Below are 27,461 nucleotides of genomic sequence, written 5' to 3'. Positions count from 1 at the left end.
CTGTGCCACGTGGTCAGTGCGACGCCGTGTGCTGGGTCACGTGGTCATTGCGACGCCGCGAGTAGGTGTCACGCGTTCCGGGCAACGCCGAGCGCCGGTGTCATAGCAACCGGCGTGGTCGTCACGTGGTGGGGGCGCCGTCGGGTCGAAGGTGACGCTGCGCGGGCCTGTTCCGGAAGGCTGCGGAACAGTTGGATTTATGCACTTACTTTTGTTCTTGTAGAGGTGTCGTTAGTTTAAAGCGAACAACGGAGTGGGGGAAAAAATCAGAGTCAGAAATGGCGTCGACGGCGGCCGGGAAGCAGCGGATCCCTAAAGTGGCGAAGGTAACGCGGGGCGGGATGTCGAGGCCTTAACTTGGTGGAGAGGCGCCGTGGACCAGGGGTTGTGGTTACACAGTACAAAATGCTGTAGCTCAGCGGGCCAGAACGAATGGTTGACGTTTCGGGCGCCCAACCCCTTCTCCCCAGAGATGCTGCCTGTCCCGCTGAGTTACTCCAGCATTCTGTGTCTATGTTCCGTGTAAACCAGCATCTGCAATTGTGGCCTACGCGATCTCCAAATGCCTTAACTCCCTTACAGTCCCACGATGACCTTTCTGTCCTGGGATAGACGCAAAATGCCGGAGTAACTCAGACAGCATCTTTGGAGAGAAGGAATGGGTGACGTTTCGGGTCGAGCTCCTTCACCCTACCTTTCTGGCCTGGGCATCCTCCACTGACTGTCAGAGTGCGGCCCAACCAAATTAAGTAACTCATTGTTCCTCTCTCTCCGTCACTCTCCCACCTTAGTCCTCTGACATAGTTTCACTGTCCTGATTAATTTTACTGATTTTATGCCTCCTTGTCACCTTCCTCTCAGCTAACAATGAACCATTCTACATTTCCTTGAACATTGCCTGCTTTGATCTGTCGTTTTCTCACCTTACCCTTTCATATCTCTAGACTGCCTCTCCCATGACTCTCAGTCTGAAGTAGGATCTCGGCCTGAGATTTCACCCATTCCATCTCTCCAGAGATGCTGCCTGTCCTGCTGAATTACTCCAACATTTTATGTCTATCTTAGACAATGGACGCAGGAATAGGCCATTCGGCCCTTTGAGCCAGCCCGCCATTGTACTTCTCTTTTAATTTTATACTGTCCCTGACTTCCCTTGTCAGCCACTGTCACTGCTTACTCCCGTTGAAATCTTTCTTCCTCTTTGGAATGAACTGAGCCTGCACCTGTATTATTCCCAGAAATACCTGCCATTGTTGTTCCTCTGTCATCCATGCTAGGGTATCATTCCAATCAACTTTGGCCAGCTCCTCCCTCATGGCTTCATAGTCCCCTTTGTTCAACTGTAATACTGACACCTCCGATTTACCCTTCTCCCTCTCAAATTGTAGATTCAAACTTATCATATTATGGTCACTACCTCTTAATGGCTCCTTAACCTCAAGTGTCCTTATCAAACCCAGTTCATTACACAACACTAAATCGCAAATCGCCTTCTCCCTGGTAGGCTCCAGTACAAGCTGCTCTAAGAATCCATCACAGAGGCACTCCACAAACTCTCTTTCTTGGGGTCCAGTACCAACCTAATTTTCCCAGTCTACCTGCATGTTGAAATCTCCCGTAACAACCGTAGCATTACCTTTACGACATGCCAATTTTAACTCCTGATTCAACTTGCACCCTATATCCAGGCCTGTAGATAAGCCCCCTTAATTAAATAGACAATAGACAATATACATTAGGTGCAGGAGTAGGCCATTCGGCCCTTCGAGCCAGCACAGACATTCAATGTGATCATGACTGATCATCCCCAATCAGTACCCCGTTCCTGCCTTCTCCCCATATCCCCCGACTTCGCTATCTTTAAGAGCCCTATCTAGCTCTCTCTTGAAAGTATCCAGAGAACCGGCCTCCATCTGAGGAAGAGTATTCCACAGACTCGCAACTGTGAGAAAAAGTGTTTCCTCGTCTCCGTTCTAACTGGCTCAGTTCTATCCATATTGATTCCACATCTCCTGTTTCAATGTCAACCCTTGCTGAATAATTTCATTACTCACCAACAGAGATACCCCACCCCCTCTGCCCAACTGTCTGTCTTTTCGATAGGATGTGTACACTTGAATATTAGATTAGATTAGATTCCTTTATTGTCATTCCCCTTTATTGTCCTTCCCCTTTAACTCCATCTTTATATTCCCAATTTGTCAATCCCTCCCCCCCACTATTTAGTTTAAACCCACACGTGTAGCCCTAACAAACCTGCCTGCCAGAACATTGGTCCCCCTTTTGTACAGGTCACCCCTACCCCAGAAGAGGTCCCAGTGGTCTATAAAGCTAAATCCTTGCTCCCTGCACCAGCCCCCAAGCCACACATTCAGATCCCCTATCTCCCTGTTCCTGCCCTCACTAGCATGATGTACTGGAAGCAATCCAGAAATAACCACCCGAGAAGTTGTGGTTCGTTGTGATTACATGGATAGGCCTAAATTGCTTGGCCTCTGCTCACGGAGCTGACGGTGAACAGATATGCGTAGGAAAGAACTGTAGATGCTGGTTTAGTAGAAGTAGAAACAAAATGCTGGAGTAACGGCAGGTCAGGCAGCACCTCTGGGGTGGACTTTAGAGAGAATTAAATTTGCTGTTGAAGTTTCTGCCTGTGGAAATAAATGTACTCTGTTGGTTTACATTCTCTATTTTGTTAAGCATCTTAAACAATTCATAAAACGTCTAGCAAAATGTCTCTCATAAGGCCAAAGGTCAATCTTATGTCATGTGCATTGCTGCTTTAGAACATCTTGGTGATCAGAACTATGTGCATTTCTTGAGATGTGGCCGAATCAAACATTGCATATTTTCACTGAGTATTTGAACAACTGATTTGCACTGTAACCTATAACATTTATATAGCATTGCTCCATTTGGCTTCATGGAACTATTTCGAACAACACCTATTTGCAAATCCTGTGCGAAGACATACATTTTAAGAGATGTTCTCAAGGAAACATAGAAGCATAGAAAATAGGTGCGGGAGTAGGCTATTTGGCCCTTCGAGCCAGCAATGCCATTCAATATGATCATGGCTGATCATCCAAAATCAGTATCTCATTCCTACTTTCTCTCCATATCCCCTGATTCTGTTAGCCCCAAGAGCTATATCTGATTCTCTCTTGAATGCATCCAGTGAATTGGCCTCCACTGCCTTCTGTGGCAGAGAATTCCACAGATTCACAACTCTGGCTAAACATGCCTTTCCGCAACTCAGTCCTAAATGGTTTACCCCTTATTATTAAACTGTGACCCTCTGGTTATGGACTCCCCCTATATATGGAATATTTTTCCTGCATCTAGCCTGTCCAATCCCTTAAGAATCCCTCTCATCCTTTTAAATTCCAGTGAATATAAGCCCAGTCGGTCCATTCTTTCATCATTTATCCCACCATCCCGGGAATTAACCCGGTGAACCGATGCGGCACTCCCTCAATAGCAAGAATGTCCTTCCTAAAATTAACCAAAACTGCACACAATACTCCAGGTGTGGTCTCACCAGGGCCCTGTACAAGTACTGTATGACCTCCTTGCTCCTACTCAAATCCTCTTGCTATGAAGGCCAACATGCCATTTCTTCACTTTCTGCTGTCCCTGCATGCTTACTTGTACAAGGGCACCCAGGTCTCGTTGCACCTCCCCTTTTCCTACAGTTTGCAAGAAAGAGTTAGATTTAGCTCTTAGAGCTAACAGAATCAAGGGATATGGAGTAAAAGCAGGAAGAAAGGGGTACTGGTTTTTGGATGATCATCCATCATCATATTAATGGCGGTGCTGGTTCTAAGGGCCCGAATGGCCTACTCCACCTATATTCTATGTTTCTAATCTGACACCATTCAGATAATAATCCACCGCCTTGTTCTTGCCACCAAAATGGATAACGTCACATTAATCCACATTATTCTGCATCTGCCATGCATCTGCCCACTCACCCAACCTATCCAAGTCACCCTGCAGCCTCATAGCACCCTCCTCGCAGCTCACACTGCCACCTAGCTTTGTGTCATCCGCAAACTTGGAGACGTTACATTTAATTCCTTTGTCAAAATCGTTAATATATATTGTAAATAACTGGGGTCCCAGCACTGAGCCTTGTGGCACCCCACTAGTCACTGCCTGCCATTCTGAAAAGGACCCGTTAATTCCTACTCTTTGGTTCCTGTTTGCCAACCAAATACATGTTGTGATGTTGGAGAGCAGCTGGAATGAATTGCAGATGCTGGTTTGCACAAAAAGACACAAAGTGCTGGAGCAACTCAGCGGGTCAGGCAGCAACTCTAGAAAATATGCATAGGTGATGTTTTGGGTCGCGACCTTTCTTCAGAAAGGTGCGCGACTCGAAACATCACCTATCCATGTTCACAAGATGTTGCCTGACCCGCTTACTTTAGCACTTTGTGTCCTTTTAGGTCATTATTGCCTTGTCATAGATTCAACATAAAGTTTCTCAAGCTAAGTTATTGCTGTAACAAAATTAGATTTTATTTTATGCAAGATCATCAGATACATTTATTTAGAAAAATAGACACATTTTACTTGATTCCTTTTTATTCACAGGTGAAAAATAAGGCACCTGCTGAATTGCAAATTACAGCTGAACAACTTTTGAGAGAAGCAAAAGAGAGGGAACTTGAACTTCTGCCACCACCGCCGACTCAAAAGATCACCGATGAGGAGGAATTGAATGACTACAAGCTAAGAAAAAGAAAAGTAAGTAGGTTGTAAAATATGTTTCCTATTCATTTACTAGATAGTATAACAAATCAAGATTGTTGTCTGTACATCATTACACGTTTTTCAAGTTGCTGCTGTTTTGAAATAGACCTTTGAAGACAATATACGGAAAAATCGAACTGTTATTAGCAACTGGATCAAATACGCACAATGGGAGGAGAGCCTAAAAGAAATACAGCGGTAAACATTTTGAGATCATTGAATATGATTCACCAAGAGGTTTATTTTTCAAACAAAACTTTTTTTAATCTTCACACGTTTCTTTATATTGACTGAAGGGCACGTTCGATTTACGAGCGTGCATTAGATGTCGATCACAGAAATATCACGCTGTGGTTGAAGTATGCAGAGATGGAAATGAAGAACCGACAGATTAATCACGCCCGCAACATCTGGGATCGAGCAATTACCATCCTGCCCAGGGTCAACCAGTTTTGGTAAGTGATAGGAGCAGAATTAGGCCATTCGGCCCACCAAGTCTACTCTGCCATTCTATCATGGCTGATTAATTTCTCCCTCTCAACCCCATTCTCCTGCCTTCTCCCCATAAACCCTGGCACCTGTACAAATCAAGAATCTATCTATCTTTGCCTTAAAAATATCCATTAACTTGGCCTCAAGCCTTCTGTAGTAATGAATTCTACAGGTTCACCACCTTTGTTTGACTACTATATCAGTAATCTTTTTTTTTTTCTAGTTTTTCATCTGATTTCAAAACTTACTATATCCTCTTTGATTTGGATTTGTTGGGAAGCACGGTCTTCATTTTTTGTTGGATAATTCTGATTAAAGCATTTTTGTTTTAAATAGACAATAGGTGCAGGAGTAGGTCATTTGGCCCTTCGAGCCAGCACCGCCATTCAGTGTGATCATGGCTGATCATCCCCAATCAGTACCCCGTTCCTGCCTTCTCCCCATATCCCCTGACTATACTATTTTTAAGAGCCCTATCTAGCTCTCTCTTGCAAGCATCCAGAGAACCTGCCTCCACCGCCCTCTGAGGCAGAGAATTCCACAGACTCACCACTCTCTGTGAGAAAAAGTGTTTCCTCGTCTCCGTTCTAAATGGCTTACTCCTTATTCTTAAACTGTGGCCCCTATTTCTGAACTCCCCCAACATCGGGAACATGTTTCCTGCCTCTAGCGTATCCTACCCCTTAACAATCTTATATGTTTCAATGAGATCTCCTCTCATCCTTCTAAACTCCAGAGTGTGCAAGCCCAGCTGCTCCATTCTCTCAGCATATGACAGTCCCGCCATCCCGGGAATTAACCTTGTAAGCCTACGCTGCACTCCCTCAATAGCAAGAATGTCCTTCCTCAAATTAGGGGACCAAAACTGCACACAATATTCCAGGTGTGGTCTCACTAGTGGTCTGTACAACTGCAGAAGGACCTCTTTGCTCCTATATTCGATTCCTCTTGTTATAAAGGCCAACATGCCATTCGCTTTCTTCACTGCCTGCTGTACCTGCATGCTTACTTTCATAGACTGATGTACAAGGGCCCCCAGATCCCGTTGTACTTCCCTTTTTCCCAACTTGACGCCATTTAGATAAAATTGACAAATAGGGAAATTTTAAAATCGGAATTCCTCAGCAAGATATTTTTGCTGAGGATATCAAATATACTGATATCCTCATCAAAATACTGATTTTCAGGTACTAGAATACTGAAATGCTCTGACAAAACTTGGCAGCTCTGCTACTTTCATTTACCTGACATTGCTGTGTCCAAAACATTATGGTGCCCTGAAATGGGGGGACTATGTATAAACACTGCAGTAATTTCTACATGGTGAAACCAAAATGTATAAAAATGGCCTTTATTAGAATCTGACAATGTGTACTTTAATTACATGTGATCTTTTTTCTAATACAAATCTCAAATTATGGAGTACAGAGGCAAATAAATAACTAATGGGTCTTTGTCCCAAACATTATGGAGAGCACTGTATGTCATCAGAATAAATCTAAATGGTATATATTTGTTGTATACAAACTCTATATTCTGTTTGCTTTTGCTAGGTACAAATATACCTACATGGAGGAAATGCTAGGGAATGTTGCAGGGGCAAGGCAGGTGTTTGAGCGCTGGATGGAATGGCATCCCGATGAACAAGCTTGGCATTCCTATATTAATTTTGAACTGCGATACAAGGAAATTGAAAGAGCCCGACTGGTTTATGAGAAGTATATCCTTTTAAAATGGTTTCCTCGAAGGAGTGAGGTATTTTATTTTTTGTAAATTACTCGCATTCATTAAAACTAACAGGAAAGTTCATAAGCCGGTGATGTGATCCTTACATTTTCTAGCCAGAGACATTCTGGACTTCTAGCAATTGGTAATCTTGGTTAACTGGAATAATTGTTGCTGCAATTAGAATGATGACAACATTGTAAGGAATGTTCTACCTACGGAGGGAATTCACCTCCATCATCCTGACTGCGGTCTACATCCCACCCCAGGCAGATGTCTATCTAGCACTGGGGGAGTTACACGCCGTGGTCAACATGCACCAGACGGCTTACCCCGAGGCATTTACCACCATTGCCGCGGATTTCAACAAAGCCAACCTGAAGAAATCGCTCCCTAACTTCTACCAACATGTCTCCTTCAGCACCAGAGAATCAAACACCCTCGACCACTACCACACGACCATCAAGGATGCCTATCGCTCTATCTCTCACCCTCACTTCGGTAAATCTGACCGTGCTGCTTCTGCCTGCCTAACAGGCAGCAATTGAGGTGAGGACTGTACAGAGCTGGTCGGGGGGGGGGAACAACTCCATGACTGCTTGGGCAATTTTCAGGGACTTGGCAACGGACCTGAATGAATACGCCACAGTCGTTACAGACTTTATAAAATAATGTGTGGAGGACTGTATCCCGACAAAAACCTTCCGAGTTTTTCCTAACCAGAAGCCTTAGATGAACCACGAGATCCGCATTCTTCTGAAGACCAGATCCCAGGCATTCAGGTCAGGAGATGCAGAGGTCTGTCTACAAGAAGTCCAAATATGACCTTTTTAAGGCCATCAAAAAGGCCAAAAGGGTCCTGCTCCAAGCTGGAGGATGAGACGGATGTTCGGCAACTGTGGCGGGGCTTAAATGCCCTCGCCTCCTACAAGGCAAAATCAGGAGGCAGCTCAAATGTCAGCGAAGCATCACTCCCCGACGAACTCAATGCGTTCTACGCACGCTTTGATAGGGAGAACACTGATGTGCTTCCCGAGCCCCCATTTGCCGTGATGGTATTTCAGTCCCAGTCACAGAGGCTGACGTCAGAAGATCCTTCAGGGAGGGGTGAACCCTCGGAAAGCGTCTGGACCTGATGGTATACCCGGCTGTGTTCTAAAAACGGACATTTTCAACCTCTCACTTCTGAGGTTCCCACCTGCTTAAAAGGGCATCAATAATACTGGTGCCCAAGAAGAGCAAGGTGATGTGCCTCAATGACTATCGACCAGTGGCACTGCGGTGATGAAGTGCTTTGAGAGGTTGATTATGTCGCATATCAACTCCTACCTCGACCCACTGCAGTTCGCTTTCCGCTGTCACAGTTTGTTTAAAAAGCAGATAGCAACAAAAACTGTTAAAGGTAAACCGTGGCAATCTTTAATTGATTCGTCAGACGGGAGTGGCAAAGATTTACAATGAGCACAAACGTTGCGCAGTGCTTCTCGGACTATGGTGGAAAGGGTCAAGAACTTCAAATTCCTGGGTGTGCATATTTCCAAGGATCTTTCCTGGTCCCAGCACACTGATGCAATTATAAAGAGGGCACATCAGCGCCTCTACTCCCTGAGAATATTACGTAGAGTCGGTATGTCAAGGAGGACTCTCTCGAACCTCTACAGGTTCACAGCAGAGAGCGTACTGACTAGATGCATCGTGGCTTGGTTCGCCAACTTGAACGTCCAGGAGCTGAAAAGAATGCAGAAAGTTGTGACCACTGCCCAGTCCATCATCGGCTCTGACCTCCCCACCATCGATGGGATCTATCGCATTCGCTGTCTCAAAAAGGCTGCCATCATCAAAGACCCACACCATCCTGGCCACATACTCATCTCTCCATTGCCATCGGGAAGAAGGTACAGGAGCTTGAAATCTGGAACAATCGGGTTCAGGAAGAGTTTTTTCCCCACAGCCATCAGGCTATTAAACGTGACATCAAACAAACTCTGAACAATAACAGCCTATTGCACTTTATCTGTTTATTTATTGTGTATATATATGGTCTTTGGTATATAGACACACTGAACTTTTAAGTCCTGTTCTGTATTATGTTTACATATTCTGTTGTGCTGCAGCAAGCAAGAATTTCATTGTCCGATCTGGGACATGACAATAAAACTCTCTTGACTTGACTTGAATAATTTTACTTGCCTTGTTTTTCTTGTTGAATTTTTTTTGTCTGATTAATGGAAACTAATACACTTGCCACTTAGATCTCCTTTTAATCATTCTCCTCTCACCTTAAACCTATGGTCGCCAGTTATAGACTCCACTTCCCTGGGAATAAGACTATTTATACTATCTATGCCACTCATAAGTTTATAAACTTCTCCTTATAGAGACCCTCGGCCTCCTTTGTTCCAGGGAAAACAGTCCCAGCCAATCCATTCAGGATTTATAATGTTGTGTGATAAGTAGTTTGAAGTGCAGGATGTGAATTTCTGCTTTTGAATCCATTACGATAAATAGCAGCTTCCAAACTCTGTTGCACGCACGATACGTTCCAACAGCCAACGATCACTAAACCTTCACTTACTATTTTGCAAACAGTGAAATACGGTTAAAGTGTAGAAAACTTTTTTTTATAGCTACTTGTAGATGGAGCACTTTTTATGCAGTTTTGTTCTCCTTAATTTTTCTACACTTGTTTTGATCCATCCTGATGTGAAGAACTGGATTAAATATGCCCGGTTTGAAGAAAAGCACGCATATATTGGACATACACGGAAAGTCTACGAAAGAGGAGTGGAATTTTATGGGGAGGATCACATGGACGAGCAGCTCTTTGTGTCATTTGCAAAGTTTGAAGAAAAGCAGAAAGAAGTAAGAAATCATAGAATTTAATTTTGTAGACTTTAGAGATGCAGCGTGGAAACAGGCCCTTTGGCCCACCATGTCCATGGTGGACCATGTCCTCTGGCGCTGTAAGGGAGCACTCAACCGCTGTGCCACTGTGCCGCCAAAATTTTATTTCCTTGATTCCTTTCAAGGCTAATTCAAATTCCTTAATCACATTCACTGCTACTATAACAGTTTGAATCATGACCATCTATGGAATGTATGATTCTCCTGCCTTTGAATCAACCTTCTGAATACTCATAATATCACCATGCAACAAGCATTATTGAGAAACAAATAATATCACAATGGTTTCTTTACAATGTAGACCTAAAGCATGAGATTATCAATCTGTTCCAAATAAATTCAATCATTGCTAACTAATTATGGAAAGGTTAATATTGACAATACCCTCTAAGCTTTCCTTCAAATGGTTTTTGTAGGAGAATATATAGTTAAATGTATTCTAGCTTCCCATCACTTATCTCAAAATTATTTCTACTGTGACCAAAAAACCAAATCAAGAGACGCAATTCCATATACCCTGACTTTTGAGCAAACAGCAACATCAAGGTGTAAAGTGTGTGGGAACAATCAGCTTCCAGCCCTTATTTAAAAAAAACGGAGTTATATCTGATATAAACCTAATCCTAAATCTATATACATATTCACAAGGGAATCCTGCACTGGATAACTAGACCAAGTGCTGCACTTTAGATTTTGTAAATTTGTTTATTGTAGTTTTATTTGTTGCTTAGCATTGCATTTAATCCTGTCTTAGAAAGAAACTGCTAGTTTTAATAATTATTGACAACAATTTTAGGCAGAAGTTATGTAAATATTCAGTTACAAAATGAACATTCGATTCCTACAATAAATATTCTCGTCTTTACGCAGTGTAATACGTATTAAAGGGATTTGCTGCTAAAATTCTGGAGTGTACCATGTGTACATATAGCACAATCTGACTATATGCACTAATAAATACTAAAAGGTCTTATTGCTAAAATTATGGAATAAACTGTACATTTAACACAATCTGATATAGTGGATAACAACTGAACAATCAGGAATTATTTCAGCAGATGTTAGACTCCAGTTTACAAAATGTTCTGAGTTTCTGTACAATTTAAAAATATATTTACTTTTAACTTTCCGGTTGTCCAATTAGTGCAGTTGTATACTGTGGGTAATTATCTGAATTAAATTCCTTTATGACATCTTGAGAAATTACAACTTCAAAATGTTCCTTGTTCAGATGCAAGAGCACAGTGCAAGTTTGTGTTTTTTTCTGCTCAATGCTAAAATGTTACAATCATAGAACACTACCAACAAAAACTAGATGCATAAATCAATAAGTACAAAATAAGGTTCAATTCTAATTCCTTGTACAATGAAATGTGTGTCAATCCCTAGTTGAAAACTGGAAAAATAAATTAAAGTAGTGTGCTGTATTAACAACAAATCTACTGGTCAGAAACTTGAAATCGGTTTTAATTAAACCATGTTTTTCAAGAAATGGCACAGTATGTAATGACAATCCATGTAAAATCAGTGAAGTAATTATACAATAAACAGTGAAATAATTGTCTGATCTCCACTGAAAAATGTTAGTCCAGCCTCAATTGCTGTTGATGCTTAAATTGTATTTCTACTTACTGCTAAGAGTTTGTTCATTCCCAGTTTGATCGAGTGCGAGTGATTTACAAATATGCGCTTGATAGAATTGCCAAAAGTCAAGCTCAAGAGCTCTTCAAAAACTACACAGTGTTTGAGAAAAAATTTGGGGACAGAAGAGGTATTGAAGATGTTATTGTCAGCAAAAGACGCTTTCAATATGAAGAAGAAGTCAAGGTAGGATTAATTTTTACCTTTTGTATTGTATAACATGTTTTACTATACTAGAAGCCGGCACAGACTCATGTGCTATAACAATTCAGTGACTCTGTTTAGTTTAAAAAATATACATAATCCAATCGGGAATTTTGGAGAACTTTCCTTACTGGAAGTGGTTATGATTTTAGAATCAAATATGCATCAGTGGACTGTTATTTTACAATGGTGTAGCGCTAACTAGTCTATTTAAATAGCCATTCTCCTGTATTTGACCTGATCGAGATTACAGGCTATGTTACCATGCATGTCACCAAATAAACTACAGAAACAAAATCATGTGGATGTAGAATATTTGGGGGGGGAAATGGTTTGTAGTCAATCAATCATACATGGGGGGGGAAAAACAGGGTTATTATTTTGGATATGATGGTTATTGGCATTGTGTTTGTTTCATCAATCTTCCTATTGCTGAGAAAGTATCTGGCTAGAGTAGATTCCCTGAGCTAAGTAAATGAACAAATTAGACAATGCTAGATTATTAATCTATGCTATTACAAAAACTCATCTTGTCCTCTTCTGGTTTGCGTTGTTTTTAAATTTGCGCAAAAACTTTACCGTATATCGCTAGGATTTTTCACCACCTTACTCGCCGTTCTCCTCTGCTCCAAGCGCACCAAGTTTTGTTCCGATCGGTGGAATATTACAAAAGTTATGAAGGTTTAAAAATCGTAAGTACGTGCCCCCTTGGGCAAGAGTGACCATAATATGGTTGAGTTCTTCATTAGGATGGAGAGTGACATTGTTAATTCAGAAACAATGGTTCTGAACTTAAAGAAAGGTAACTTTGAGGGTATGAGACGTGAATTGGCCAAGATTGACTGGCAATTAATTCTAAAAGGGTTGACGGTGGATATGCAATGGAAGACATTTAAAGACTGCATGGATGAACTACAAAAATTGTTCATCCCAGTTTGGCAAAAGAATAAATCAGGGAAGGTAGTGCATCCGTGGATAACAAGGGAAATCAGGGATAGTATCAAAGCGAAGGATGATGCGTACAAATTAGCCAGAAAAAGCAGCATACCGGAGGACTGGGAGAAATTCAGAGACCAGCAGAGGAGGACAAAGGGCTTAATTAGGAAAGGAAAAATAGATTATGAAAGAAAACTGGCCGGGAACATAAAAACTGACTGCAAAAGTTTTTATAGATATGTGAAAAGAAAGAGATTAGTTAAAACAAATGTAGGTCCCTTGCAGTCAGAAACAGGTGAGTTGATGATGGGGAACAAGGATATGGCGGACCAATTGAATAACTACTTTGGTTCCGTCTTCACTAAGGAAGACATAAATAATTGGAGGAATTGAGTGAAATCCAGGTTAGCCGGGAAGTGGTGTTGGGTAAATTGAATGGATTAAAGGCCGATAAATCCCCAGGGCCAGATAGGCTGCATCCCAGAGTACTTAAGGAAGTAGCTCCAGAAATAGTGGATGCATTAGTAATAATCTTTCAAAACTCTTTAGATTCTGGAGTAGTTCCTGAGGATTGGCGGGTAGCAAACGTAACCCCACTTTTTAAGAAGGGAGGGAGAGAGAAAACGGGGAATTACAGACCAGTTAGTCTAACATCGGTAGTGGGGAAACTGCTAGAGTCAGTTATTAAAGATGGGATAGCAGCACATTTGGAAAGTGGTGAAATCATTGGACAAAGTCAGCATGGATTTACAAAAGGTAAATCATGTCTGACGATGTCTGACGAGGATGTAACTAGTAGCGTGGATAGGGGAGAACTAGTGGATGTGGTGTATCTGGACTTCCAGAAGGCTTTCGACAAGGTCCCACATAAGAGATTAGTATACAAACTTAAAGCACACGGCATTGGGGGTTCAGTATTGATGTGGATAGAGAACTGGCTGGCAAACCGGAAGCAAAGAGTAGGAGTAAACGGGTCCTTTTCACAATGGCAGGCAGTGACTAGTGGGGTACCGCAAGGCTCAGTGCTGGGACCCCAGCTATTTACAATATATATTAATGATCTGGATGAGGGAATTGAAGGCAATATCTCCAAGTTTGCGGATGACACTAAGCTGGGGGGCAGTGTTAGCTGTGAGGAGGATGCTAGGAGACTGCAAGGTGACTTGGATAGGCTGGGTGAGTGGGCAAATGTTTGGCAGATGCAGTATAATGTGGATAAATGTGAGGTTATCCATTTTGGTGGCAAAAACAGGAAAGCAGACTATTATCTAAATGGTGGCTGACTAGGAAAAGGGGAGATGCAGCGAGACCTGGGTGTCATGGTACACCAGTCATTGAAAGTAGGCATGCAGGTGCAGCAGGCAGTGAAGAAAGCGAATGGTATGTTAGCTTTCATAGCAAAAGGATTTGAGTATAGGAGCAGGGAGGTTCTACTGCAGTTGTACAGGGTCTTGGTGAGACCACACCTGGAGTATTGCGTACAGTTTTGGTCCAAGAAAGACTGGATAGACTTGGTTTATACTCTCTAGAATTTAGGAGATTGAGAGGGGATCTTATAGAAACTTATAAAATTCTTAAGGGGTTGGACAGGCTAGATGCAGGAAGATTGCTCCCGATGTTGGGGAAGTCCAGGACAAGGGGTCACAGCTTAAGGATAAGGGGGAAATCCTTTAAAACCGAGATGAGAAGAACTTTTTTCACACAGAGAGTGATGAATCTCTGGAACTCTCTGCCACAGAGGGTAGTCGAGGCCAGTTCATTGGCTATATTTAAGAGGGAGTTAGATGTGGCCCTTGTGGCTAAGGGGATCAGAGGGTATGGAGAGAAGGCGGGACACTGAGTTGGATGATCAGCCATGATCATATTGAATGGCGGTGCAGGCTCGAAGGGCCGAATGGCCTACTCCTGCACCTAATTTCTATGTTTCTATGTAAGAGCAGCAGATTGGTCTTCTCTCCTGTCTGTCACTGGGACGGCTACTCCCCTTCTGGCAACCGCTGTCAATCACCAGGGCGAGGAGAATGAAGCCCCGGAGGCCGGGCTGAGTCCGTGAGCCATCCACCCGAGGCCGTCCAGAAGCCGTGAGTGAGTGAACTGTGAGTCCATAAGCTGTGAGTGAGTGAACTGTGAGTCCAGAAGCCGTGAGTGAGTGAAATGTGTCCAGAAGCCGTGAGTGAGTGAACTGTGAGCAGAAGCCGTGAGTGAGCGAACTGTGAGTCCAAAAGCCGTGACTGAACGAACTGTGAGTCCAAAAGCCGTGACTGAACGAACTGTGAGTCCAGAAGCCGTGAGTTAGTGAACTGTGAGTCCAGAAGCCGTGAGTGAGCGAACTGTGAGTCCAAAAGCCGTGACTGAACGAACTGTGAGTCCAAAAGCCGTGACTGAACGAACTGTGAGTCCAGAAGCCGTGAGTTAGTGAACTGTGAGTCCAGAGGCCGTGAGTCAGTGAACTGTGAGTCCAGAAGCCGCCTGGTGCGCGGACGTGGCCCGGTGCGCGGAGCCTGCCCCACTGCTGCAAACTCGAGATCCTGGGGGAGTGAGAGTGGAAGGATTGATGGAACCGGGCGGTGGCGGGGCTCACCACCCCCGCCCACACACCCCCATCCCCCTCCCCTCGCACACACCCCCCCCCCCCCACACACCCCCCCTCAGTGGCAGGCCACGGCAGCGGTAGGCCATGGCAGCGCTCCCCCCACCGGCCCCTGCCTGAAGCCGTTCCCCTCCCCCGACTACTGGACGCTCCCGCCCGCCCCCACCTCAAGCTTCCCCGTTCCCAGCTGCAGGACTAGCCCAAGAATCCATTCGGCCCACAATGTCCGTACTAAGCCTCTGGAAACCAGTCCCTTTGGCCCACAACACCCATACTAGCCCTCCAGAAACCCCTCCCCTACTGGCCACTGCCTGAAGCCCTCTCCCTCCCGCAGTTGCAGGATGCTCCCCGCCGCCTGAAGCCGGCCCCGTCCCCTGCTGCGGGATGCTTCTCCCCCACCGGCCAACGACTTAAGCTGTCCCTGTCGCCAGCTGCAGGATGCTCCCCACCGGCCCACTCCTGAAGCCGGTGGGGAACGACAGCGAAGGCCATGGCTGCGGCAAGCCACCGCAGCAGTACCCCCCCCCCCCCCCCCCCACCACGACAGCGATAGACCACGGCAGCGGTAGGCCATGGCAGCGCTCCCGCCTCCTCCCCACCGTCCCCCTCCCCTAGCTGCAGGACGCTCCCCCCTTCCCCACCGGCTTAAAATGGATGGACAGCTTAATCTGTTATTCAGTATTTGATTAGAGTTTGTTAATCTTTGGTGGTTATAGTCTTGCTTGACAGGCATCTACTGAAGAATCAACTAGTCAGTCCTGCATCAGATTGAGTCGTCAAAGAAAATCTATTGATTGTGTGTTCTGATGTTCAGTCACGGGTTGCATTAAAATCCTTGTGCAGTAACTTTCTGTAAATTATAGTTCTTGGCAATGGGAATTTGTGTTACATATAACTCTGAGAAGCTGTAATAACATATGGACTAGAGCTTGGCTTGGATACGAAAGCTAAACAGCTTGGTTAAAACAAATTGTTAATGTGTGTGGTGAAATTGACTGATAACTGTGTAGTTTTAAATTGCTTAAGCACCAGTACATCAATGCCAAAATCCTGTGCGTAATGCTTTAGAAGCTATGCAATTCTGCATTTAAAAATATAATCCCTCTATGTGATTTCCATCATTTGTGCACAAAATCTTTAGGAAAAAGAGTAGCTCCTATAGTCTTCCAATGTGGAACATGTCTATTGGTGTCATTATAATAAATATAACATAGTGGCGTTCCTTTTTTCCAGCCTGTTCCACTCCCACATTATGAGCTCTGATTTTTCTCCCAGTCCAGAAACTGGAGTACAGTTTTAACCATGCTCAATGCAAATCATCATGCAGCTAAAATTATGTTGAAAGCTATCAAATGTGTGCATACTTATGTAACAGCTAATTGTGCATCTTCGGATTAAACAAAAGTCAGTACCTGTACTAAATTAATTTAAAGGGACTTATCTACCTCAATATATTTTGTATAATTTAGCATCTTATTTTTCTGAAAGGCTAATCCACATAACTATGATGCCTGGTTTGATTACCTCCGCTTGGTTGAGAGCGACGGAGACCCTGAGACTGTACATGAAGTGTATGAGCGTGCAATCGCCAATGTTCCACCCATTCAAGAAAAGCGGCACTGGAGGAGATACATTTACTTATGGGTTAATTATTCTTTGTTTGAAGAACTGGAGGCAAAGGTACGTAGATGACAGCAATGCCAACATTTATCCAATGTGACCCCCCCACTACCAGTCACATTGCCATCCCCACTCCTTTCTGCCTTCCACAGTGACTGATCCCTCCACAGCTCCTTGTTTCACTTATCCCTTCCCACCCAAACCAGCCACCCCCCAGGTACTTTTCCCTGCAAGCGCAGGAGATCTAACACCTGTCACTATATCTCCTCCCTTGCTTTGTTCCAGAGACCCCAGCAGTCCACTCCAAGTGAGACAGACATTCACGTCCACCTTCTCTAACCTCATCTACTACATCTGGTGTTCCCAATGTGGCCTCCTATACATCAATGAGACCAAGTATATAACCGGCGACCGTTTCACCAAACACTTGCGCTCAGTCTGCCAGGACCTACTGTATCTCCTGGTTGCTAAGCATTTTATCTCCTCTTCCCATTACCGGACTGACCTTTCTGTCCAGGGCCTCCTCCATTGCCAGAGGCCACATGCAACTGGAATTACAGCACCTTGTATTTCGCCTTGTAACTTGTAACACAACGGTATGAACAGTGAATTTTGCAATTCTAGGAAACTACCAAACCCCCTCTCTCCCCTGGACATGCTCCTATTTCTTCTCCCACCATCCATTCCTCTAGCATCTCAAGTCTCACAGCTTTCACATTATTATTTCTGGCCTTGTCTGACAATCTGCCCATCGGCCAATTCACTTAATCCTATAGTAGTGGAACTTAATTTGTTAGAAGCAGAAATTATTATACCCTCTATCTTGCAACAACTATAGAAGTATACAAATTTGTTTTTATTTTATTGTACCAGTAATTATATTGAATGGATTTCCAAGGTAAAATGAAGCTCCAATTTTATTGTTGCATTCTACTTGTAGTCTTGAGTACGTTTTTTTGTCCATTGTACACTATTGAAAATGTTGTAACCGGTATATCTTTCTAAATAGGATCCAGAGAAGACTAGGCAAGTTTATCAAGCATGTTTGGAACTCATCCCCCATAAGAAGGTACTGTTGTCTGGTCCTAAGCTAATGAAAGTAATTCTGATGTTGATACAGTTGATTTCTCTCCATATAATCATGGAAACTTAAGAAAATATGTTGTATTGCTTTGAGTCTGGGAAATTACAGGCCTATAGAATACTTCAATGATTTGATTCCAGTAGCTCAAGTACAATAGTAGCACTTCAGTCTGAATCATTAAGTCATTAGTATTAATCCTGAATGCCATTTTTGTACAGTAATGCCAGACCTGCTATCTTTGACATTGGATGCTAATCATAGACCATGCCTGGCTCCTCAAATATTTGCCGATAATTAGTTATGTTGGTTGAGAAATACATTTAAAAAAAAGCTTTGATTATCTTCCTGCAAGTGTTTTATCCGTCCAGAGATCATGAAAAGGCAAATACATACCTTTGACCCTCTTCTGTGTTTATTTGGAGTTTTAGTCAGGAACTGAATGTCACTTTTTCAGAAATAAGGTATTTAAAGTTTTTCTGAAGTTTAATATAGGTTGCGTGTAGCTTTTTGATTTTCAATTGACAAAGCCATTTTACCTTAACGGAAATCCTGCAATATTTTGTGATTTTTAAAATAATCTTTGGTGCCCTTTTAGGTGGATTAAGGAAAATCCCAAGGCTTTTTATACGTATGTTAAAAATAAGAGGGGGACCAGGATGAAGACAGGATTGCTGGAATTTAAAGGAGGGAATCTATGTGTGGGGTCAGAGGAAGTGGGTGGTGCTAATTGAGAATATTGCATCTGGATTCACTGAGAAGAAGGAGGATAGCGATATCAGTGTAAAACAAAGATCTTAACCGCTCTAAGATCTTTGGTGTAGAGAACACAAATATGCTAAGGAAGTTTGAGATCGAGAAGGTGGTCGTGCTGAGGCACTTGAACAGCAATTTCCAGGGCCTGACTGGATCTATCCTCAGTTATTGAAAGAGGCAAGAGAAGAGATTGCGGAGGCCTTGATGAGGAACTTTGTTTCTTCTCTAGCCATAGGCGAGGTTCCGGAGGACAGGAGAGTGACCAATGTTGTTCCTTCGTTTAAGAAAGAAAGTCGAGAGAATCCAGGGAACTATTGGCCGGTGAGCCTCATGTCCGTGGTAGGCAAACCATTGGAGAGAATTCTTTGAGATAAGATTTACTCACATTTGGAAGATAATTAGGGATAGTCAGTACGGATTTGTACGCGGCAGGTCATGTCTCATTTACTTGACTGAATTTTTTTGAGGAGGTGACAAAGGAAATTAATTAAGGTAGGGCGGTGGAGATGTGCTGGGCACGTTTTGTTTGTGGGGGGCCTGGAATGCATTTCCAGGGGTGGTTGTAAATGCAGATACAATAGTGGCATTTAAGAAGCTTTTAGATAGGCACGTGGATTTGCGGGGAATAGAGGGATATAGATCACTTGCATGCAGATGATCAGTTCAGATAGGCATCATGTTGGGTACAAACATTGTGGGCTGAAAGTCCTGTTCCTTTCGAGTATTGTTCATGTTCATAAATGATAGGCCTAGAATTAGGCCATTTGGCCCATCATGTCCACTCTGCCATTCAATCATGGCTGATCCATCTATCCCTCCTAACCCCATACTCTTGCCTTCTCCCTATGAACCCTGACACCCTTACTAATCAAGAACCTATCTATCTCTGCCTCTATTCTCTGTTCTATGAGTATAGACATTTCTCTATCAAAATATAGATTTTGCTGTTAATGTCAACTTTTGTAAGATGATGTAATAGCAAATATCTACATGTAGAAATAATTACAGCAGTGACTAAATTTGAACAGAAAATTAAGCCACGAAAAAATGGCGTGTAAATGTCTTTGAACTCAGTTACTGAAGAAGGGTTTCGGCCCGAAACGTTACCTATTTCCTTCGCTCCATAGATGCTGCTGCACCCGCTGAGTTTCTCCAGCATTTTTGTGTACCTACTGAACAACATGGTTGTTTCTGCAACATAGTATTACTCGCTCTTGTTTAATTTGGAGAAACCAAAATCTTGTTCAACTAATTCACTTCTACATTTGATCATAGTATCTTATTTTTTATAGTTTACCTTTGCCAAATTGTGGCTGCTATATGCACAGTTCGAAGTTCGACAGAAAAATCTACCTCTTGCCAGACGGGCTTTGGTAAGTAACCATACATATGCTTCCACTTTTATGTTTGAATTATATGCACTGAGTATTTTGTTAAATAACAGGTATTTTGATGCATTCTGCTTTTAAAATTTCACACATCTCAGATTGCCAGTAGCTAAGTGGCAGGGCAATTGACAGATTCTGTTGGCAAAATTGCTATTTGTTTTCATCAGCTTTGTCATTGTGTTCTTCCACAAGAGTCGGGCTCCTGGAGGGAGCTACTGACCTGCTAGTCTAATGTCAGATGCAGAGTAAATGCTAGAATCCTTAATGGAAGCTATAATGGCAGATCACCATGAAAGGAATAATAGGATAAAAGTAAAATTACAGTTAATTAAATTACTGGTGCTCTTTAAGAAGGCAACCACTAGAATAGATACAAAACCTAGTGGATGTAGTGATTAAGATTTTCAGGAGGTGTGATACAAGAGGTTGACCAACAAGTTTGGAGCACATTGAATTGGAGGTCAATGCTGATATGGTTTGAGAACTGATCATGGGACAGATAAAAGGGAATAAATAGATCCATCTCAAATTGGTAGACTGATTAGTGAGGTACAGAGGGATTAGTACTTGGATCCCTCTGTACAACAATTTGGCTACACAGACAATATATCACATTTCCAAATGTATTCAACCATTTGTTCATTATTCAACAATTTCAATAATTCTTTTATTGTTCTCTGTCACGTAAAGATTTGGCAATAGTTTTTAAATTTTATTTTATTCTTTAAAAATAAAGATCAATTTAAATTAATCCCACCCCCTTCCCACTACACAATGCCATTTTATATTGTGCTTTCAGAGGTTGGCAGTTACTGTCACAAGTTACATGTCAAGTGAAACTTGTTTCATATTATTTGTTTAAGATATTATCATTCATTAATATACACCCTGAATTAGATTTTTTTTTCTTGTGCATCTTCAGGGTACTGGGATAGGAAAATGTCCAAAAAACAAGTTGTTCAAAGGTTATATTGAACTAGAGCTCCAGCTTCGTGAGTTTGACCGATGTAGGAAACTCTATGAGAAATACTTGGAATTTTCCCCGGAGAATTGCACCACTTGGATCAAGTTTGCTGAATTAGAGACCATCCTAGGTGATGTAGAGCGTGCTCGTGCAATCTATGAGCTAGCAATTGGTCAACCTAGACTCGATATGCCAGAGGTAAGAGATCTGTCTGTACAATCATTTGTCATTTTAATATAATTGCATGCAATGTGGGGAGTTTCTGATATAACCCATTACATGAAACATCACATGGATAAGGATTTAAAGATTAAATTAATTTATGAATTGGGCGGTTGCTCGGCAATTATAAGAACTGATTAGCTTTAAGATGTAATCTATCATATATTAAACTTCGAATCAAAAAGTGATTATAGTATATGTGATTAAGCAATTGAGCTTCATAGCAGTAGATTATTTTTCAGTTTTATGTCGCATATTTTACCACATTTTAGTTTCTAAATCTCTTGTGTATTAAATGAAACTCCTATTCAAATGTTATGCATGAAATGTAGCATCACATCAAAAATTATTGTACTTGCATAAGTTTAAAAAATTGAAACTTTTTAATGAAATGTGAATAATTCTATCTTATTATAAAAATTAAGACCTCGTGAAATTTCATATCTGTAAACATTCTATATTTGAAAGCTAACCAGTCAACATAATCCTTTTAAATATTTTGAGTGGCACGGGGTTCTGATTTTAGATGATCAGCCATGATCATATTGAAAGGCGGTGGTGGCTCTATTTTTCTATGTTTCTAATGCAGTTCCTGTCTGGGTTCAATCCTGAGTACTGGTGCTATCTGTTTGGAGTTTGCACGTTCTCCCTGTGGCCACGTGGGTATCCGCCAGGTGCTCCGATTTCCTTCCGCATTCCAAACACGTGGGTTTGTAGGTTAATCGGTTTCTGTAAATTGCCCCCACTGCGTAGGATAGAACTAGCGCATGGGTGATCGATGGTCGGTGCGGACTTGGTTGGCCGAAGATCCTGTTTCCACACTATCTCTAAACTAATGGATTTTCAATAATATATGAAATAACCTATTTAAGACTCATTCTTTCCTATATTGTGCAAACTTAGAACAGTAGTTGTCTCTTATGATACCCCTATTGTGACATGATAATAATTTTCATTTTAAACAAAAGATAGAATCCGCTTTCCCACTCAACTTGTTCCCTGGAGACATCGTCTCATCTCATGATTCTTCTAATAATGCCAATCACAGCACAACAGAAACATAGCCACCCTTTGGGCATGTGCTGATTGATACTAGTCCTTTGAGTGAAGCTATCAAGTCTGGTTCCTCTATTCTTTTAACTTTTTAAAAGTCTGAATCTCTTATCTCAGTACCACATATTAGGATACAAGAGTTTCAACTTTAAGAGCAATCAGTGAAATTACAAAGTTTTCTCTTCCTTTTGAATATCTACTCAAATTCATTGGCAAACCACAATAAATGATGTTTGTCATGAAGCAGCACCATCAAATCACACTTCATAATATAATTTTATTTTAAATGTTACTTTTCAAATACATTCCTTAAGTAAGATGGTGTACTTAAGATTGATTAAACAGGTTTCACAAAACAAAGAAAATTATTTGGTGCTAATCAATCAACCTTTGAGTATTCTATTATTTTATAACATTAACAAAACGTATAGAATCTTAAGCCAGTAGTGGGGCTTCTTAGTGTTTTTATTAAAGCAAATTTTCAAAATCAGATTTCTGTCTCTAAATGCATCCTCCCCTCCCATCCATTTCAGCATTTCAAAAACACTGTTTGCTTCATGTCTCTGGTCCTCTCTTCTGTCTCCACCTTCTTCTTCCTCGTGTCCGGCCATCTTCTATATCGCGTCTTTCTGGTCGGTCAGTGACGGTGGTTGCAGAATTGGCTACTTCAGTCAGTCACTGTGGTACAGTTTCTGCCGTCAGCATTGCCCGGGATGCGCCACGTAGAGGCTTCTGCTTGCATCCCAACCATGGCATTTCTCACAGCACCTTCCATGCAACTGCGGGAGATGCAGCAATTGTTCATTTACCTCTTCCTTTCCCGCCGTGCACTGACCCAAGCAATCCTTCCAGGTGAAGCAATTGTTTATTTTAATTTCCACATTCACTGAAGTGGTGATCTCGCGACATTATTCAATTCAATTCAATTCAGCTTTATTGTCATTGCACAAATACGAGTACAGGTACAACAAAATGCAGTTTAGCGTCTGGTCATAGTGCAAGATAGTGGAAATAAAAATAAAATGTTATTTTATTAATGTTAATGTTATTAGGGACACAGATTGGATAACTGCTTTACGGATCACCCACGTTCATTCCGTCAGAATGACCTTGAGCTTTCAGTTGCCTGGTACTTTAATTTTTCAACCCACCTCCACTCTGATTTATGTAGGAAGGAACTGCAGATGCTGGTTTATGCTGGAATAATTCAGCAGGGACAGGCAGCAGCTCTCAATGGAAAGAATGTGTGAGGGTTCGAGTCGAGATCCTTCTTCATACTGTCTGAAGAAGGGTATCGACCCGAAACATTTCCCATTCCTTCTATCTAGAGATGCTGCCTGTCCCACTGAGTTACTCCAGCATTTTATGTCCCGCTCTGATTTATCTGTGTGTGGCCTCCTGCACTATTATAATGTGACAATGTGAGCTTGAGGCACAACACCCATCTTTCACATGAGCACATTGTAGCCTTCAGGACTGTGTAAACATGCTTTCTATTTTTGTATCAATATTGGAAATTTACTACTGCTCTGCCTTTCACAGCTTTTATGTTCCTATTTACGTTTATGTTCCTATGGACATAAACCCTTTATTTTGTTTAAGGTTATATGAGAATACCAAGCCTGCAGTCTAAATGTGAATGTTCTAGCATTTTGAATGTTATTAACTTCTAAAATTATTTTTAAAATGCTAGTTAGATCATTTTCTGTAATTCGTTATTTTTCAGGTTCTGTGGAAGTCCTACATTGACTTTGAAATTGAACAGGAAGAATATGACATGACGAGAAATCTTTACAGACGTCTACTTCAACGCACTCAACATGTTAAAGTGAGCTATTATTTTTGGATAGTTAACAACTATACAAGTTACAAAGATGCTCAGTACTTGGAATAATTGATCTGTTATCTGCAAGTGGAAAATACTTGCACTTTAATTTACCTAGTGTGTCACATTGTATCTTTGGAAAATGCATGCTTCTAAAAGCAATGATCATAAAAGTTCCCATGAAATAGCTGTAACATAAAAAGTTCTAAGTATCTGAATTGTCGATGTGAAAGTTCACAAATGTTGTCAAGTCTTAAAAGATTAGGTCAAGCAATGGTTGTTTTCGTTGAACATAGATAGGTGATGTTTCGAGTCGGGACCCTTCTTCAGACCCAATCCGAAATGTCTCCTATCCATGTTCTCCAGAAATGTTGCCTAACCAGCTAAGTTACTCCAGTACTTGTCTTTTTTTTTGTAAACCAGCACCTGCAGTTCCTTGTTTCTACATTCTAGCTGGCTTCGTTTCCTGAATATCAAATTAAAACCACAATAATATAGTGACAAGTGAAAAGTTAATATTGACAAGTGAACAACGTGTGATTTATTTTTGTTTAAACAATTATAACCATCTGAGGATTTGACACCATTTGTATTTGATTGTTAATTATCACTTTATAGTTCTCTGCTATATTATTTAATTTCTGTGCAGTCATGTTTCTCAGTGTGAATGGTGTGTGAAACCAAGAAGGAATGGAAGTAATGATGAATGCAATTATATATGTTCGTGATCAGAACTTCTGAAAGATAATATCATTCTATTCATAGGTATGGATCAGTTATGTTCAGTTTGAACTTTCGGTGGATGCGACTGAACGTTTATCTCGATGTCGACAAATCTATGAGGATGCCAACAGATCTTTGCGAAACTGTGAGGAGAAAGAAGAGCGACTCATGTTCTTGGAGTCCTGGAGGGATTTTGAGATAGAATTTGGCACAGAGTCTTTAAAAAACAGAGTTGTAAAACTCATGCCAGAACGCGTCAAGAAAAGGCGAAAGTTACAGGCAGAAGATGGGGTAAGGACACTTTTTAAAACAGTGTATTTTCTTAAAGTAACAAAAAGCCATGGGCGGGGAACATGGAGTCATTGTTAACATTTATCCTTTTGGCAGTTAACTAACAGCCATCCATATCCTTAAGGGCCTGTCCCACTTACTTGCCCTTGGCACGCTAATTACACGACCTCGTGGTCGCGTTGAGGCGCGACGGACCCGCGAAGGTTGCGCACGATTTCATTAGACCGCACAACCATCTGGAGCGTGTGACATCATTTGAAGATGGACGCAAAATGCTGGAGTAACTCAGCAGGACCGGCAGCATCTCTGGAGAGAAGGATTGGATGATGTTTCGGGTCGAGACACTTCAGTCTGAAAGAAGGGTCTCGAGCCGAAACGTCACCCATTGCTTCTCTCCAGAGATGTTGCCGGTCCCGCTGAGTTACTCCAGCATTTTGTGTCTGTCTTCAATTTTCTTGGCCCCGCACTGGGAGCAGAATTGGGTGTGGATCCGCAACGGCCTTGAGACCCAGGCCGAGTTCGGCAATCGTTTGCCTGCTTCTGCTGCTGTTGAAGGTGAGACGTTGCGTCGCGCCAGCGTCTTGGGCCTGTCCCACTTTGGCCGTCAGTTCCGCGATAGGCCGTTGGCGCGCAAAGATTTTGTATGCTACAAAAATTTCGGAGCCCCGCGCGATGTCGCGCTCAACTACATACCCCACACACGAGGTCGCGTAATTTGCGTGCTAAGGACACGTAAGTGGGACAGGCCCTTTAACCAGATCTCATGAAATATTATGGTAATCTGTCATATTGATAATATTGATTAATATGAAGCGCACATGAAAAAGCATTTTATTTTTCCTAATGAAAATGCATCTTAAATTTATTGGCCATCTTATTTTTCAATAAAATTTGACCAAATTTTGCTTCTTTCTGAGTACAAATGATGTGATACTATTTGAATATATGATTTTCATGCAGTTGAAACTTAAAAGAATCCCACATTTGCACAACGGTCAGCATGTGCAATTGTTTTGACTCGTTTAAATATATTGCTTGCATGCTGCTTATAAGGTTTTGCACTTGACTGTCATTTATTTGCACTCGATTAGGTCTTCTTTACGTTAAATTGTTTGGTCCAAGAAATTAACCACTCCAATCAGCTATTTCATGATTTATTGAAGTGAACACTGGAAGGTCTTTGTTTTTTTCACATCGCTAATGATTCAATCCCATGGATTTTTGCTAGCGTACGTCATAGATCGATAGATGTGAAAACCTTTGATACACTTTTCTTGCAGCTTAATGTTAGGAAAAACTTTCAGAAACGAAATATAGGAGTTAGATTATTTAAAATCACAGCAGCAAGAGTATGATAAGTATTATTGTAGTTTCACCAAATAATATCATCCAATTATTTTATTAACCAACAGTCAGATGCTGGCTGGGAGGAATATTACGACTACATTTTCCCAGAAGATGCTGCCAATCAACCAAACCTCAAGCTGCTTGCTATGGCCAAACTCTGGAAGAAACAACTGCAGGATGAGAAAGAATCAGAGGATGACCCAGATGAAAATACAGATAAAACGGAGGAGGGTGAATCCTGATGAATGGGCAACCTTTTTTAGACTCTTCAATTTGCTTTGTCTCTTACTTTTTTGAACTTTTTTTTGTACAATACGTGGAAAGCTGGAGCTATTAAATTGGTTTTTGTACTGATGTTTTCTTGGCATTCCTTATACAATATCATGATCATACACCATTATCCTTAGTTGGGGTCAGAATAACTTAAATACCTACAACGTGCTGGAAGATCTCAGCAGGTCAGGCAGCATCTGTGGAGGGAATGAGATGTCGGGACGGTACCCTTTGGACTGACTAGTAGGGAGGACACGGCTGGAAAAAAAGAGATGCGGGCAGGTTAGAGATAAGCATTGCCCTGCCCTGACCCACCTCTCCTTTGCAGCTTCCCCTCCCCCGCCCACTACAATTAATTTGAAGGGTCCCAACCCAAATGTCCCGTCCATTCCCTCCACAGATGCTGCTTTACCCGCTGAGTTCCTTCAGCACATTGTGTTTCAAGATTCCAGCATCTGCAGTTCAAGTATCTCCAACTTAAGTATCTATTTTGATCAAGTCATCCACTTCTTTTGGCTAAATCAATTCAGCTTAAGATGACTTTCTAACTATCCAACAATGGTATTATTTGTTTTAATATGTAAATGAAAGCACAATATGTTGAATCGTACAGATAATGTCAAGCTTTATGCTGTTTACAAATAAAATTGGCCATTATTTGTCACCTT

The 27,461-nt window shown here is 41.8% G+C and overlaps 1 protein-coding gene across 1 annotated transcript; it reads left to right on the top strand.

The window, feature by feature from the left end:
- Positions 1-113: 113 nt before the first annotated feature.
- crnkl1 (crooked neck pre-mRNA splicing factor 1) lies at positions 114-27,461 on the top strand. The gene is made up of 14 exons (XM_033026186.1): positions 114-326; positions 4,600-4,752; positions 4,865-4,956; positions 5,055-5,213; positions 6,804-6,970; positions 9,659-9,837; positions 11,536-11,706; positions 16,739-16,930; positions 17,880-17,939; positions 20,000-20,080; positions 21,018-21,257; positions 24,061-24,162; positions 24,925-25,173; positions 26,586-27,461. The coding sequence occupies exons 1-14, from the start codon at positions 279-281 to the stop codon at positions 26,760-26,762; spliced, it is 2,070 nt and encodes a 689-aa protein (XP_032882077.1). The 5' UTR covers positions 114-278; the 3' UTR covers positions 26,763-27,461.

The sequence above is a fragment of the Amblyraja radiata genome, chromosome 8, assembly GCF_010909765.2.
Source record: "Amblyraja radiata isolate CabotCenter1 chromosome 8, sAmbRad1.1.pri, whole genome shotgun sequence".
Classification (NCBI taxonomy): Eukaryota; Metazoa; Chordata; class Chondrichthyes; order Rajiformes; family Rajidae; genus Amblyraja; species Amblyraja radiata.
Note: the sequence above shows the minus strand (reverse complement) of the source record. Positions and strands in the feature narration are given on the sequence as shown.